The sequence below is a fragment of the Amblyomma americanum genome, chromosome 4 (assembly GCF_052857255.1).
Source record: "Amblyomma americanum isolate KBUSLIRL-KWMA chromosome 4, ASM5285725v1, whole genome shotgun sequence".
NCBI lineage: Eukaryota > Metazoa > Arthropoda > Arachnida > Ixodida > Ixodidae > Amblyomma > Amblyomma americanum.
In genome coordinates this window covers 214,720,185-214,736,657 of record NC_135500.1, presented here as the reverse complement: position 1 = coordinate 214,736,657, position 16,473 = coordinate 214,720,185, and the positions used below count along the sequence as shown (strand labels likewise).

Genomic DNA, 16,473 nt, shown 5'->3' with positions numbered 1-16,473 from the left:
GCGCCAGCTTTTGAGAATTGCGTGCGTACGCTAACACAATATCCCCGTTAGCGCTGTGCGCATGCGCTTTCTGGACAGGGTATCTCGCTAAGCACGCTATCCCCCAAAGCTGGGAGCACTTAAACTCTCTAGTAGTTTATCGCCGCACCGGTATTAGAGAGCTTTAGTATAGCGGGCTTTGCGTTATTTTTGCTTAGTGGAATTACGGGCATATACTGCGCATGTCAGAGCAGTAACAGGGAAATAGCGTTGGCATACGCACGCACATTTCAAAAGTTAGCATGGCGGCTTTTGCGCACTAAGTGTGAAAATGCAGTGGAAGCAGTCGTCGCGGTTCTAGTCGGAATGTTAGTCGGTAACTACTACTGATGATGTTGCCTTTCGCTATGACCGACCTTGTTTCGGTGACAAAGTGTAAGCAGTAATTCAGCCCAGTTTTTCAGACACTCGATTCTGGCGCACACAGGCCTAATGTAGCTGCATGCTCATGCAGCTGCGCTGTCGCCGTCTGCAACTGCTGGAAACGTAACAGAAATAAGTTTCGAGCGCTCTCACGGTGTTTTATGTACTTCTATAATTTCATAAGGCAATTTTTATTAAATTTACAAAAGTATTTTGAGTGTGAAATGCCATGTTTTAGAAAGTATTTTTGCTCGAAAGATTTGTACCACTGGTCACCATTAGGTGGCTGGATGCCGCATTCCCGCTGTTCGAGGCGAGCGCGATATAAGCCACCGGAAGTTGAACGGCCTGTTCCGGAAGTGAGGTGCATGCTGTGAATTTCAATGCAATGCGCTGCATTTTTAATCCTATTTTCAACCGAGGAAAACAGACATGCAGGTTTCACCTTGCCACGGTATAGGGCTACATACTACGTTATTCACTACGTTTTTGTCTCGTTCTTGTCATCCGAGCGTAAATTTAGAGAAGTAGTGAAATGACGATAAGACTACGGTCATCTTAAAACAGAATTTTTGCATAACAAAAAAAAAAAGAGCCGAACGCTGGCGAAAATCCTGACACTCATCCCTCGAAGAACCACTCGTCATGCAGCTACCGTATATTTACTTTCGAGTTGAAGCCGATGTCTCGTCTCATCGCTGGCGGGTGATGAGTATCTCTTTAGCACGTCATTTAGCTTATAGACGTGCTTTTAGCCTAACTCCACAGCACAGCCACGTTTGTACAGCTCCAGCTAAAAGAAGCACGAAAAACAATTTTTTGGTCTAGCCATTAGCATATTTAGGGATGCTCAGCGCGAGAGAAACGACTACGAGAAGGTCGAGTGGCTGCAGCTCGCCCTTTTTCGATGTGGGCAGCGCGACAGAACTTGTAGGCAAGAAAGAGGAACGCAGTAGAAGCGCTGTTAGAAGCCAACTGGAGCACGCATCGCGAAGAAAAGACCTTCAGGAATAATTTGGTAAAATACAAAAAGTACTTGATACACTTCGTAGGAAAAGCAGTACCAAACCTTTTGCAGGCGCTGGTGTGAACCAGAACACCGTTGCCACCTCGCCAGATAGTAGTCGCAAACACGTTCCCGTGCGATCGAAACATAGTGCGGTAAAGTGGTCACTGCAATTTCGGCTGCCTGGTGAAGGTTTCCACCTATTCTTTCTTGCATGCCTCTCCAATTAACCCTCTCCCTAGCCAGCTACGGCCACCATATACCTGCAAACTTCTTAATCTCATCCGCCCATCTAACTTTCTGCCGCCCCCTGCTACGCTTGCCTTCTCTTGGAATCCGCTCCGCTACCGTTAAGGGCCAGAGGTTATCTCGCCTTCGCATTACATTCCCTGCCTAAGCCCATTTCTTCCTCTTGATTTCGACTAGGACATAATTAACCCGCGTTTGTTCCCTCACCCACTCTGCCCGCTTCCGGTCTCTTAACGTTGCACCTATCATTTTTATTTCCAAGGCTCGATGCGTTGTCCTTAACTTAAGCTGAACACTTTTCGTTAGCCTCCACGTTTCTGCCCCGTAGGTGAGTACCGGTAAGATACAGCTGTTGTACATCTTGGGGGATATTGGTAAACTGTCATTCATGATCTGAGAGAACCTGCAATTTGTGCTCCACCCCATTTTTTTATCTCTCTAGTTTATTAAGAGCACGAAACCTGGATGGGTTCAGTAGGTGAACCCATTTGTCACCATCATAATCCAGCCCCTCTCGACCGGCGATTCCTGAGCGAGGGGATGGTGGCGATGAAGAACCGCCTCCCAGCGCTTATATTTCGGATCGGGATTGCTGTCCAAGTCTGGCTTTTATTGACATTATTAAACTGTGTGAAATAGTGTGCCAACTGCTCCAAAGACGGGTCAGGATGAATCGTAGGCGTGTGGATACCATTCACTCATTAAGTAATTTACTGGGCAAGGTATTAGTTTGTCGTCGCCTGATTATGTGTTCTTCATATTCGCTAAGGTTTTTGTGACGAAGAGGATATTTCCTTCGTGTGATCTTATAGTACTCCGTAATTTCTGCGTGGGTTATTAAGGGTGAGGGGTTGTTAATGGTGTTAGAGAGAGAGGTTGCGTTCCAGATGCTCGGAGGAGGAAAGCTCGAGCAGCTGTGTTGTCCGCCTCATTGCCCGGCGTTGAGAGGTGCCCTGGCATCCAGAAGGTCTGAACATTCGAGGGATTTGACGTTTCTAAAAATTTCCAGCACGGAAGGCCCACGTAGCCCCTGATGTAATTGTGTACCGCTGCTTGCCTGGCTACGCTTGGGTATCGCTGGCGCGATAGGTGCTTCTTCAGCCGATGTGCTATCCACCACTTGGGTAAGACTGCTTGCGATTAAATCTCACCGAAGTTCACTCCGGTGAATTCGGAACTAAAAAATACTAGGTAGGTTAGTTGATTTATGGTTTATTGCGAAGCTCAAGTGATAGCTGGTTCGGAAATTTTTGGAAGATAAACTCCTGGCCTCAACCCTAAAGCGACACTGACCTAATGACGAGTTATGGTGCAAAAGAAGTAGCTTTCGTTTTTCTTTTTCAGTCTGATTCATAGAAAGACTGCTAGGATTTGTACAACACTTACTCAGTATCTGGTGCCTGAGACAGCGAATACCTTCGAAAGTAAACGTTGCACATTGTGGTTGCATTGTTTCGGAGGGTCCTGCAATGCTTATATTATTTATTCTTCGCCATAACGCTATGGGAGCGCTTTGCATGCTTCCAGGGGCGACCGCGCAGCGGTGCTAGTTGCCATTAAAGGGCATCCGAGTACAAGACACGGTAGGTAGCCACTATTGTTAGCGGGTGATATCGGGACTGAGTGGTACGCATCTTTGGCCGTACGCGATATCATAAGCGCCTCATTCTCCTGAAAGCTCGCTGTCGTCCGTCGTCCTGCGTCAGTCAGAAAAAAATCCTAGAAGTTTCAAATGAAGGTTACTAATTCGGGTGGATCCAAATGAAGCCAAAATTGGCGAAGAGGTTACTCTAAGGGGGGTATTTCAGATTGTAGAAGGAACTCAAGAAAAGAAATTAGCCGGCATTAGGCATCGAACCGGGGCCCTGTGCGTGCCAGGCGGGCACCCAACGCATAGGCCACGAAGGGTTTTCCAGCGGGCTAAGGGGGCAGCTAGTGAATGCGTTGTGATGCTTACGGCTTGCCAATGTGTGTTTGAGATTTGTGTATGAGTACGAAGCTGCGTAGTATGTCGTGAAGTGTAACCTAGACGGTGGTTAGTAATGGTAATTGGTGATCGGTAATTGTGATTGGAATCGATAATGAGATCTTTAATTCTGCTTGTAATCAATAATCGTGATCGGAAAAGCGATTGTGGTTTGGTAATCGGTGATTAGTGATTATTTATTGGGGATCGAAAATTGTAATTCGTAATTGGGATTCGTACGTGCTAATTAAAGCTGCTTTATAATTAGAAAATGGATACTTCTGATTTCAAAAAGTCTGTAACTGACGATTTGTAATCGACAATTGTGCATTCTAACAGCGTCGACTTCTCTTGCGGCGGCTGCTGGGGGAAACAAGCAGTCGCGACATATATGGAAAGTTTCCAGCGCGCGTGAGTGCCACCAGGGGTGGCATAAAAGGAGGAGAATGCTCTGTCGCGTCTACTCTAAAGGCAAAGCTTAAGCGACCTCTCAATTTTTTTTTTGTGTATTTCGACTGGTATTGGGTGTGCACATGCCGAAAAGAAGGCTGACGTGCACTTAGCTGCCATTCCAGCTACATAGGGCCGCATGGAAAGGCGCCCTCCTTGCATGGTGACTCCGAACGACATGAAAAGCGGAAGCCGGCCACATCGCAGCAGTGAAATGGAAGTTTTACCCTCGAATCTCCGCCTCTGAAAAACACTACAACGTGAGTGGCACCGTCACTGGTGTTGAATGAGTTGACCAAAGTGCCTTCATTACGTGGCAGATACAGAAGCTAAAGCCGTATTCTGTACCGCAGTGATTCGAAGAGCTCCCGGCATGTATTTGCAACTCTAAATCAAGAACTCGTTCTATAATGCACTGGGAGCCTACAAAACATTTCCGAGATCCATCAGCTGACCAATAGGCAGTGGATACCGTGCTGATATTGTATACGAGCCTCTCCGTCGCAGCTGCTGCTGCAAGCGGTTCTGCGAATGAAAGGCTACGCACAATCCCACCCAGGGAGGGAAATCATGGATTATAACCAGTTTTTTTAGAGTGCACCCTGTCCGTAAAACAGGCCAAGCGTTGCTGCTCATGTGACCGGCAGGAGCAGTGCAAAGTACCGCGTCCAATGCCAGCAAGAATTAAGTCCATGAAGCTAATAATAAATCGACAACTATTGACGGCGTTGAGCTTTTGATGTAAACGCGGCCGGCAGCATTTTATTGGCTCTTGAAAGTAAATATGCTGTGCTGACGTAAAAATTCGGAGACAGAAAAAGACAGCGCGAAGTCCAGAAGCGTAATAAGTGTCACCGAAGATATACTTTCGAGGGGAGGGGTTCAGAACACTCATCGTCTTATCGTAACCTAGAGGCAGGACAGGAAGGCTGGGGAGAAATTTTTGCTTTATAACCTCGATGTGCTCGATTAAATGCGCCTGAGGTAAAAGCCTATGGTATCTGACAGGAATGCGACTTCGGGTAGTAGCTGTAATATATGCTGCAGAAACGAGTATGAATCTAGAATAAATTGCTAGCGGAAATTAGTTATTACAGTTTATTAACTTGGCAGAATTTAGCTGCGTAACCCATAGCATAAAAGCTTGGGCGCTTAAGCTCAGTTGCAATTATTCTTTTTTAAGCTTTCATGAAGCGCCACAGGATATCAATGCCTACGCGATGGATAAGACGCAAGGTGTGGTCGCAAAGCTTTTAGTTATTTGAGATGGGTAGTACATTCATCAACCCGATTCTGCCGTACATTTTGTTCAAGTGCTCGCGTACAGAGACGAAAAGCGGGATATGTGAAATCGCGAGTCGTTAAAACTGCGCCTGCACGTCGCATAGTTTCATGCTGGTTGGGTGCACAGGCGTTCACTGCATCCCCTGGCTGGAGAGAAGTTTTCTCCCGCCGCCTTCTTGGAGCAGCTTCATTTTTAGACTACTTTTCCGAAACGCTTCCGCTGAATTCGTTATGCAAATGGTGCGCATATGGAAGAGCCACGATACAGCTGTCGGACGAAGCGTATGTGCGCGACCGCTGCCCAGTGGCGGGTTTTGCAGTAGAGGCACCGCCACCCGCGGCGAGAAATAGTTTGTCGAAAACCATGAAACACGCCGTCTTTTTTTTTTTTTTGAAGAAGGAAGTACAAGAAATTGCTCAAATTGGACACCCCCCTTTCCAACTACGCATTTCAAGAGTTACCCATAAAAATGCCGCTACCGCATCGAGTTAAACTCGAAGATGTGTGATATTCAAGGGGAGAAATCTTGAGAATCTGCTAGTGAAAGCTGTAGGGAAGATCTTTTCATGCAGCTACTCTACCGCATTCCAGAAGTAATGCCTCTTTGTTGTGGCCACAACTTCCTCTGCGGGTTTGAATTCAGCCATTAGGTCCCGCTAAATTTGCATGCCATGCAAATGACTGACACGAAACCTGGCTGAAAAAACGCCATAAGCAGTTTCAGCTGTAGCCTGCACCATAAAATGCCTGCGCTGGCGCTGCTTCCAAGCCCCTTGGTGGCTAGTGGCGCCCTTAGCGGCGTTTTGTGTACATCTTTTTGGTTACAGGCGTGTACATCTTTTTGGTTACAGATGTACAGTTACCAGCTTGCCCAGCAAGACGTTCTTTTAGGCGTCTTGTGTGCCCGCCTAAAACTTGTTGCAAACTATTATAACCAATAAAAGTATTGAATGACTCTGGTTGCAACTAAGTTTCACATATAGGTGAAACGGTCGGCAAAACGTTCGACTATAAGGCCTCGGCTTTGTGCTCTCGATGTGTCCCGACCTGCACATGCTACATACAACGCTAAAACCTGGTCCGAAAAGGGGCAGAAGTGAACTTGCGCAGCTACACTGACAGAATTGCATCGTATTTTCTCGTCTTCATGAAGGAAAAAAAGGCTAGGAGAGCCCTTCGCTATCCGAATTCCGAGCTGCGCGACAAAAACTGCGCCGGAAGTGACGTGCTTAGCAACGATTCACGCAACGAGTCACGTTGTGTATATTTTCGGATAGCAACGATGAACTAGCCCAAAAGGCGGAATCTTCTCTTCGCCATTGCATTGCGGCCGTGCTTACAGTTGAGGCAAACATAGCACTAGTTGGAGTAACACTCCATGTGTGACGGAGATCTTCCCCCATTTCTCCGCTCATCCAGCTGCGATGAAGTACATTGCACTTCCGCCGAGTTATCCACACTGACTCCTCTGCAATACTCTTATGCGGGCGTAAGGTGAGTCAGAACTGCTGCTACTCCAGCGAAACGCGAAACGAAAGAAGCCTACGTTATATGAAATGTGACCCATGCGAATATTTTCACATAAACTTCCTTTCAAAGAAGCACAGCCTCACATGACGCTGAAATGTTGGCTAAAGGAGCAATACAGCGACCCAGGAGGCTTTTACAACCTATGTTCTTTTCTGCGCTGGTTTCAAGAACCAACACATATTTTCTACCTCAAAAGATAGTAAAGAATTCAGCATAAAACCGCTGACAGGAGCCGCACTAAGACCCCAGCATCTGGTTAAGGAGCGTGCAAAGTCAATGCATACTTGTTGCGTGGGATTTTATAAAATAACAAGAGACCTCCAAACAATCATCTGTGCGTGCAGTTTGCACGTAGAAAACAACGAATGGCAAAAAATGAGAGAAGCATATTTACACTCAAAACAAAAGCAACGTACGGGGTGCACTTTTTGTGTGTGAGAAAGAAACGCAAAAAATTTAATAACGTCTTTAAGTGGGGAACGAGGAGTTTGCCAATACCTCGCGCACCAAGCGTGAAGAGGAAGATCAACATTGTGGTAGGCTGCCGTCATGAAGATGCTCTCTAGGCGCTTGCTCTTTGACAATGGGAACGTCTTGGCTTCCCTGCATGCAAGGCTCGTGGCTACAACATGCTGGCATATGTTGTTCATACCTGTTTCATCGTTTTGTTTTTTTGTAGGGCATGAATACGCCAGTAATGTACTCCTATTGGACTTGAATTATAGCCCAGTTCACGAAGCTAAACAGTATAGCTCAAAGAAAAACAAATAGTGAGGAGAATAGGCGGCTATGCGACCGAACGACAATGCACAGACCGATCGACCCTCCGAGTCAAGTAGCAGAAATGCACGCACTTGCCTTATCTGCCCCCACACCCGCCACCGCATGATCATATTTCTCCTACAATGGCCTCTTTCCTGTCATTGGCAAGTCTGCTTCACCCCGAGGTGGCAAAATGGAAGTAGTCAGAAGTGGCGCTGTGTGCATCCCTAACAGTGTTCGCGTTCTTTTATGGGGCCGCATCACCTTTACGTGCAAATGTGAGCTCTGCTCATCCCAGCAATATAAGCATTTGTGTTAGAGCGGAGTTTTCTGCTTGCGTAAGGTCACCTTGTCAAACGAAATCAGTAGAGTTACCAGAGGAACGGCTCTACCGTGTTATGAATTTATGGCTTTTCCTCTAGAAAAAGTACGTTTTGTAGCAACGGGAGCGGGAAGGCGTTGGTACCTATCAGTGGGCTTTATATTACCACAGTGGTTCCATGGAACTTACATTTGGGAAACATGCTTCGGGGACGACCACTATGAGGTGAAGGAAAGCGTGTGTGTGTGCATGATTGCAGTGTTCACTCAGAACACAGTGGGTCGTGATTGGCTCCCTTTGATGCACCCGCGTGCGATCATCGGCTCGGTACCGGGACGGGTTGACCACACCAAGGTTTCCTCAAAAAAAGCACCGTCCATTTCATCTGCTAGGTCCCCAACCCGCCCGCTCCTTTCATCACTGGCGATGAGAGGGCGGAGGAAAAGAGAGAGGGAGAACAACTCACCGGATACTGCGGAAGACCTCTCCTCCCGATCCGATACGGAGAAAAGTGTTGGGCGTCGTCGCCGCATGAAAGTAGGCGCTCTTCTCATTGGCGAAGAAGGTGTCGGGTACCCAGATCTTCTCGGCCACTTCAGCGCCTACAGTCATGCTTTCCAGATCGGGGCTTTTCTGGAACGAGAGGCGCTCGTCCCGCCACGATTGCCGGAAATAGAAGTCCGAAGTAAAGTCCTGCGAGAAGGAAATTAAAGATAAAAAATTTAGGGAGGGAGGATAACCAGCTCGCATCAGTGGGTCAGCGGTGACCGCACAGCGCTCATGGAATTGTGCGGGACACAAAAAATGTCATCGGCTGCTCTGCCAGATGTGTAGTGAATTTTAAATATGCGTTACCTATTTGTGTCCTGATGAGACGAGACTGCGTACATATTCTACGGACGTATTCTACATAATGTAATGCAACGCCCATGCTAGCCATTTTATTCCTAATCACACTTCTTTCAAAATCGGCAAAGACAATTGATAGCCCTAGAAGAACCTATGCTCTGTGCGCACTAGTGCAAGATTCACTGCCTTGAGGCTCTGTGCTGGGTTTATGTTAGAAACTGCAGAAGATGAAGAATAGACTATGCCATGGAAGACTCAGGGTCAATCGCGAATGATGCATGTTACAGAACAAAGCCTTCTGGAGCACTTTATACGTCTACATGATGTCTAAGACGTTGAAGAGAGTGATTTAGGATCTGCTTAAATAATTTGCTTGAAGGAGCGAGTGAATTCTAAGAAGTAAAGTTCCCACTTGCTTTAAGCTTAATTCTAAATTTACTGTATTTTTTCCTCCCGCCGGATCAAAATCTTGCTTTAAAATAAGTCGCTAACGTTAGCTGATGCATACTGCAGATATCGGTACTGGTACTGCTGGAGGCTCTTAAAGGAGTAACAACTCCTCTCTTATACTTTTGTGGTACTTTTTAGAAAAGCAGTAAGCGTCTGTTGTAACAACCTCGGATTAGGCGGGCTCATTTAATAGCTGTAGAATGTCGGGACGACGTGAATCTTGTTACGAGATCCTTCCTTCTTTTTCCTCTCTCTCTCATCTCCGGCCATTTTCTTTTTTTTCCTCGGTTGCAGTGGGCGCAACCTTTCGACTGGCATCAAATGGCACCGCTGTAGCGCGTGGTGTTACTTTACGCAGGGCATTAAAAGAATCCGGTACCCTTTGAGGACGCGGCCGACTTTCAGCGCGCGCCTTCGTCGTAAATAAAGCTTTCGCCCCCTTACGACGATTCAGCGCAGAAAACGAGAGCAGACTCAGATTTCCTTTTCCGAACCGCCAGGGCGGTTTGGGTTCGGAGCGACCATGATTGGCGCGCTTTACGACGATGAGCCCTGCGGGCGTCTCGTCCCGGCAATAAAGCGTCGGCCAGCCTCCACCCCCAAGTAGCTACGCGCTGGAATGGAGACTGGCCCGCTTCCTGGGGGCTGCTCCCATAAGGCAAGGCTGATTTGCGGCAGCACAGATTCTTGTACATCTATAAATAGCCACGGCTCGGCAAAGTATTGCCCCGGCTTGTGCCATTACAATCTGCTTCTTTGATCCTCCGGGCGCTTCTGAGAAGGAGTCACTTTTAGTCGTGTTATAGAGAATAATCTTTTTCTCGTTATTGGCGCTGAATGTGCCTTCGCTTGGAGGAGTACGCGGGCGCTTTGCTTTCATTATTATTTTTCTATCCTGCTTGGTGACTCGGTGCCTTTTCTTGTCTTCACCCTGGTTGGAGCGTAGGGGGAGTGGAGGTTCTTGAGTCACGTTAGATAGATTTTGGTCATATTTGGTGGCATTAGGTCCCGGTAGGCCGCGTTACACATGTTCATGCGCATGTCGGCGAAGCTGAGGCAACTCTCGTTTTGTGCGCGCCTAAGAAAGCAAGACAAGCGTTTTCAAGCAGTAAGCATATAGTGTCGAAAGCGAGCACTTCGTTTTGATTAAGTATAAGTGAATCATCCAGCCCATTCTGTGGCGAAGAGTTTGGTCAAGCGTTTAGTACGTATTTTACTTTTATAGCGAAAGCTATACTGGCCACGAACTTGCGATTTCACTGTGGCGGTGCTCCGAGGAGGCACAGAGACAGGCATTGAGCCGTTGCCTAGCAACCGTCACAGCTGGGCGGACGCCGCGCGCTCGCTGCGCCATCTGGCATGACGCTACACCGCGCGCCTCATCGTGGAGCCGCCCTTACCCTCACCCGCTCTTACGCGCTTAACCGCTAACCAACGTATTCGGTGGCGGCATCTATAGGAGCCAGTGAAGCCCCTGCACACTCACTAAATATTAAAAAAAAACCTGTGTCGAGGCTTGGAATCGAGCCGCGGCCTTTGGCGTTTGAGGCGGAGACGCTGCCACTCCACCACGACGACTAAATGCTTAAACCTTGAATATAGGCGAATCTAGAGAATGCACGGGTTTCCTATACTGATTCTTCCGATCCAGAAGTCGCCGCGCTTTCGCTACGTATATCTTGGCCTAACAGGGCGAGGACATCAGCAATTTTATTTTAACCCGTGCACATCAGAGTATACGAAACGTCACTTTCCTTGTCTGGGATAGTATGAGCTACAAGGATTGTCGTGTACTCGAATGATAAGATGTGCGTTTTATAACACCAGTACTGAGTAGTATTTCTGACTCTAAATTGTCGCAAGATAACTACACACCACGGAACATTGTTCGCAAAATTTTTATGAACGTCAACACCTGCCAAATGTAGTGGATTCCTGTAAAGAATGCACCGTTACATGCACACTGTTAGTGCGGCGAAGCCAACTCAAGAAGCCAATTTCGTCTTCTGTATTTGTGTGGCGCGTGTCTTAGGTACGCGAGCGAATATGAAACCGAATGTTCAAGTCTACCCACACGCACGTACACACAGCGAAAGAAAAATAAATACAAGGTGCCAATTTCGACATTTCAGCACAGTTCTGCTGGGTCAAATTGCGGGACTCTGGAGAAATTTGTAATTTGATGGCTGTTAATTGTGGCCATGCAAGGTTGCGACAACGGTGAGCTTTCTGATTATAATGAACCTATTTTTCTTGCGCAATTATCTTTCATATACATTCCTTCTTGGTCAAATTTGCAATTAACAACTGCAAATTTTCAAGCCAATGTTGTGATTAGGCTAATGACTGCGCAGCTACATCTTGCTAATTATGCCCGGGAACAATACCTTGCTCGTATTATTCTAACACACAAAGGCCGCACAAGAATGCTGGATAAATTGAAACGAATTTTTGAGTCTAGATCACTCATTCAGGCAGTCCGAAGAGCTTGTAAAGATGTAAACGCGACGCACACTCAGGCAAGCAGCATATCCTATACCCGGCGCCACATGAATTTGTTAAAATTGTCTACAAATGCAACAAGGCACACTAGGCTTCTCCGACAACGCAGCAGCCTCGACCTGGGACTGCAGGAACCTCGGGATTCGTCACGCCATCTCATACCGCCACCGACTGTGGCGCTGTAAATCAGAAGAGCTGTCCGTCCTGCGTGCTACCAACAATAATAGTTGGAGTTCCACCTCATTCCCTGAGCTATTAGTGACGGAAACACGCACACTAGGCACACGAGCACACTGGGCACACATATACCACAACGCACGGAAGTGTCTTTTCTCGGCTGCCCTATTAAACTGCCGTGGTATCAGTGTCGGTGCAAAGAACATGCCCAGATGTTGGGGTCATACAAATGTGCTGTGACGATTTGGGAGCGAGGCCCGTTAGGTATACGAGATCCCGTTAACATATTGGATTATGCGCTGGAGCTCCACCAGTAGCGGCTTGTTTGAACGTGCAATGAAGAGACACATCGTTTTCCTAAGCACAAGATTTCCTCACTCACTCGTAGCCTGTAGTTCAGTACCAGAAAGAGCAAGAACACTGAGCCAATAAAGGGGACACTACGGTTGTCGACGGCTGAATATATTAAATAAAGAGGCGTTGAAAATGTGGTTACTTATGGTGCAAATAAGCAATGTTGCAATTTCTTGCACATGCGTACAGTCATAAAGATCGTCGTTACATGAATTTATGTGGCAAATTTAAAAACACAAGAGCACATGATCCTGATGCGATAGTGGCTCGCAGAACCAGATTTCAGCTTTACCTGGCAAGAGACGTGCTAGACCACGAACCAAAGATGCATTGAAATATGGCTTAATACGCAGCTGCATTACGAACATTATTAGGATGTTGTATATTGACGATTGGCTTGTGGGAGTGCAGAAAAACTTTTCTTTACGCAATACGCAAAAAACAACTTGCAATTCAAAGTGCTAGTTGAGATGTAGGCATTGTTTTACAAAAAAAATTCTGGATTAAAGACTAAAAATTTTGGTCACATTTAGCGAAAATATTAGTATTTTAGATCTTGGTCGGGGCTAGTTGGTTTATTGTTATCAACAGGTTAACTCAGCGCAATACATGGAACTGTGCATACACGTATGGAATATACGCGGAGCACCCATCCTCTGTTCTCTTTCGTGCCTTCGTTCCTCGGCGCAGGGTTAATCAGTTGCTAGTATTTTAAGATGTTAATTATTCGACTTGCGTACCTCCGTGATGAAACCGTAAATCACATTTCTTAAAGCTTGACCTCTTACAGCGCCTCAGGCGGACAAAAGCGGCGTCTGACAATTTGATTTAATGTGCAAACTTATTTGCACACTTGATATGGACGCAAAGCTCACGGCTCATGCACATTCAAGTTAAGATACAAGTCTATCTGCTTTAGACCTAAAAATAGCGTCGGTTACGAAACATTATAGTCGTTTTTGTGACGCATGTGCGAAATTTCACGACTATACTGACAAAATTTAGCATTTTCCAGGAATGTAAATCATGTTTGTGACTTATTTGTGAATTATATCTCAAATAGGAATGCAGTATACAACAGTCACTCGTTTCGTCGCTTAGCGGGCAAACCTCATGCAAGGGAAAGGTGACATATGCGACGTGCACCAGTGGAGATGTGCATGGGTTGGTGCCTGGGCACTCGAGCTTAGTAAACAATTCGGTAATCTCTCACCTCGATCTGTTTGCAAGTGAGCAAACTATGCAAGCGAGCATTAGCACTGCGAATAATTTTGCACCGACCACCGAGGATCAAGCGCCCTTACCCAGCTCGACGGTCATCTCAGCCTGCACTGCTCTCGGCCGCAGCCCGCTTCAAATGTTGTTGGATTCCGTGTTCGACAAAAAAAGGTAGTTTGATATTTTTAATAAATTTGCCATTTTTAATAAATGATTCAGAACACGCGTCTGCTGAGGCGAATACAGATCACAGGAGTGCATTGTCAGCGGGGATATGAGCGGCTAATCACGCGAACAACCTACGGGCGAAGAGTGAAATTGTGTTGGTAGGAAGAACCAAGTGACGATATAAAAGACGGTTATTCCTTGCCGCCGGTGCTTCGGATCTCGCACGAAATTTTCTGTACATGGAGCTCAACCTGTACAGACTTTCAAGTGACGAAGTCTTGGCAATTCAGGATCAACAATGCGGGGTAGTATATGCCGGCTTTGTGATGGTGCAATCAGACCTGTCAGTGCAAGCCTACTTTTGTAATGATAAAGCGGCGGAAATCTGCGCACTAAAAAAATGAGATTGCGTAAAATGCATGACACTGAAGTTCATGCAGAGCAAGTGGTACGCCTCTTTGGCTTCTCAATTTATAACAGGTGAAGGGGCGTTCTCTTTCTCTGGCCATGTAAACAAAAACAGAAGTTACTTTTATCGCGTATAAATGTTTGTCCAAGGGTCAAGCTTAACCTAATATAAAAAATACATGGCTCTCTCAGGCTCTCTATCACAGGACTGAATCATTCGAACACAGCACGGTGCTCCCAACGTACATAGCAGTGGTTACATTTCCTTTGATTGAGAGAGCTTTCATGTAAATGCACTAGTGTAGAGAGATCTATTAGCGCTTGTTCCAGTGCATGCTGCTAGACAATGAGGATTCAGAAGATCCTCAGAACAGTGGCTAAAGAGGTAAATAAGATTTTATCGTAAAAAGCTAAACCTTCGCTTGCTGACTGAAGTGAACAACAAACGCGACCTTCAACTCAATAATAAAACCATTGCAGTAACTTATTTTATCGAAGAGATGCTCTTCGCATGTTGCACCGAGCAAACAGAGATCAACACAGCTCTACGCCAAACCAAAATTCCTAAGCTGTTCGAAATCCAGCAACTCTTATGTGGTTCATCGTAAGACTTTCAATTACCCTGTTTTCTTGAGCGAGCAAATGATAACAACTGCTAGGAATGACTTCAGCTGGCGTAGGGTGGTGCAAGGTGCAGTAATAACAACTGGGCAGGAACAGGAAGGTGAGATTCAGTAAGCGTCAAAGAATAAAATGGTGCCTGCCCTTCACTTCGATAAAACGGAAGAGATTGTGATCAACACAAGTTTTTAATGTGCATCATTGCACAAACAGTTTCATCTTACTGATAGCGATAGCCAAGTGCCTTGTCTTGTGCCTTCACAGTGAAGTACACGGTTCTACGAGATGCATGCGCAGCTAAAGCCTCCAATAAAGACGGGTTTTGGAGCAGTGCACAGCATTTCTTGTAAATACACAAAAGGTGTGCCTCCTGTTGCGTAGTAAAAGTGAGGAATTAAGGCATCAAGCCAGATTACGAAAGTAAAAATGGCAGACCTCAGGCAGCCAGCACTAAACTCTTCCTCTGTCGTGGCATGTACTGGTCTTCGGAGAGAAGACTAAACGCTAGCAACAAACGCATAGAAAAGAAACGTGTACAAAATACAAAGTAAAGTCTTTCCCTTTTTATTGCCTTCGGGCTACCTGACACCGATTTGACGTGTTTTGAGGGGAACGGTATCAAAGGACGCTGGTCATGTCTAGTGTACGATAGAGAACTTGCTATGGAACAGTGGCACATCCGCACTCTGATGATAACGCACTGGCTGTGCTATTATGTGGTCTTTACTGACTGTTTAGCTTATGCTGATAAAGGTGCATTCAGATACACGACAGCGAGAGCATGAGACCTGATAGAGCACAGGCATCTTACGCGCTGTTTTTAGTGCCGAGGTTTCATAAACAAGCTCATCCTACAACGCGTCCCTAGTGAGTTCTCCCAGGCGTTGCAAACGTAGAGAGAACAATGTAGTCTGGTGCGAAAGATCAAGTGGTCGCCGTCTTTGGCCGGTGTGTAACACAAGGAACCTAGGTCTTTATTTCTCTTAGGTAAATAAAATAGATTTCCAACTACCCGACGCACATGACTTTCTTTTTGTTTTCTTCCAGACTACAAGCTGAGAAACGTCTGCAAAGCCCGTTGGTTCACGTGTCAGGCCGTACGAGGGTTATCAAACAAGCAGAGGGCTTCAGGTTGATCATGACGGCGTGGATTTCTTAACGCGCCCAAAATTTCAATACACAGACATTCTAGTCCTTTTCAGATTTCAACGCCAGCAGAATCATAAGTGCGACGCCGAGCTGATCAGCAGCAGAGAAGATTGGCCGCTGAACCACCAGCGAGGGGGCCGAGGGAGAAGTCCCACTCATGTACGTGCCTTGAAACTAGACCCTCGTACGCGAATAGGCACGGAGACAAAACGCAGCGACCCGGGGCTCGGCGACATGTCCCTGTCTGTGATTGAGAACCCCAATACGCACGGGAGCGGAACAATTGGAAGGCACTGAATGTAGGTCGGATGTGGCACGTGCCGTTATCCATGGGAAGAACAGAGTTGCGAATCGTCACGGAGGAACTAAGTGCAGAAAAAGGCAAAAGGGGACAAAGAGAACCAAGGAAGTCCCCTCACTGGCCTTTCCTCTCTCAGACACGCTCTCAGACCCCCTCCACGGTAGGGGCAGGCAAGCGGGCCATCCCGAGCCGCCGCCGCTGCAGGGGAAGGGACAGCGCCGAGCCATTCTGCCCTTGACACGGATAGAAAACGGGCACAATTTCAGTCGCGGCGGGCCGCAATCAATAAGGTGCGTGCGCAGGT

General features: G+C 46.7%; 1 protein-coding gene across 4 annotated transcripts in view; it reads right to left on the bottom strand.

Moving 5' to 3' along the window:
* The window catches only part of Rdl (Resistant to dieldrin), a 228,955-nt gene that overhangs the window by 117,919 nt on the left and 94,563 nt on the right, over positions 1 to 16,473 (bottom strand). For all 4 annotated transcript variants that reach the window (XM_077663327.1, XM_077663325.1, XM_077663326.1 and 1 more), the window contains exon 4: positions 8,439 to 8,665. In XM_077663327.1, the coding sequence (XP_077519453.1) occupies positions 8,439 to 8,665 (227 nt within the window). The remainder of the gene's footprint in view (positions 1 to 8,438; positions 8,666 to 16,473) is intronic.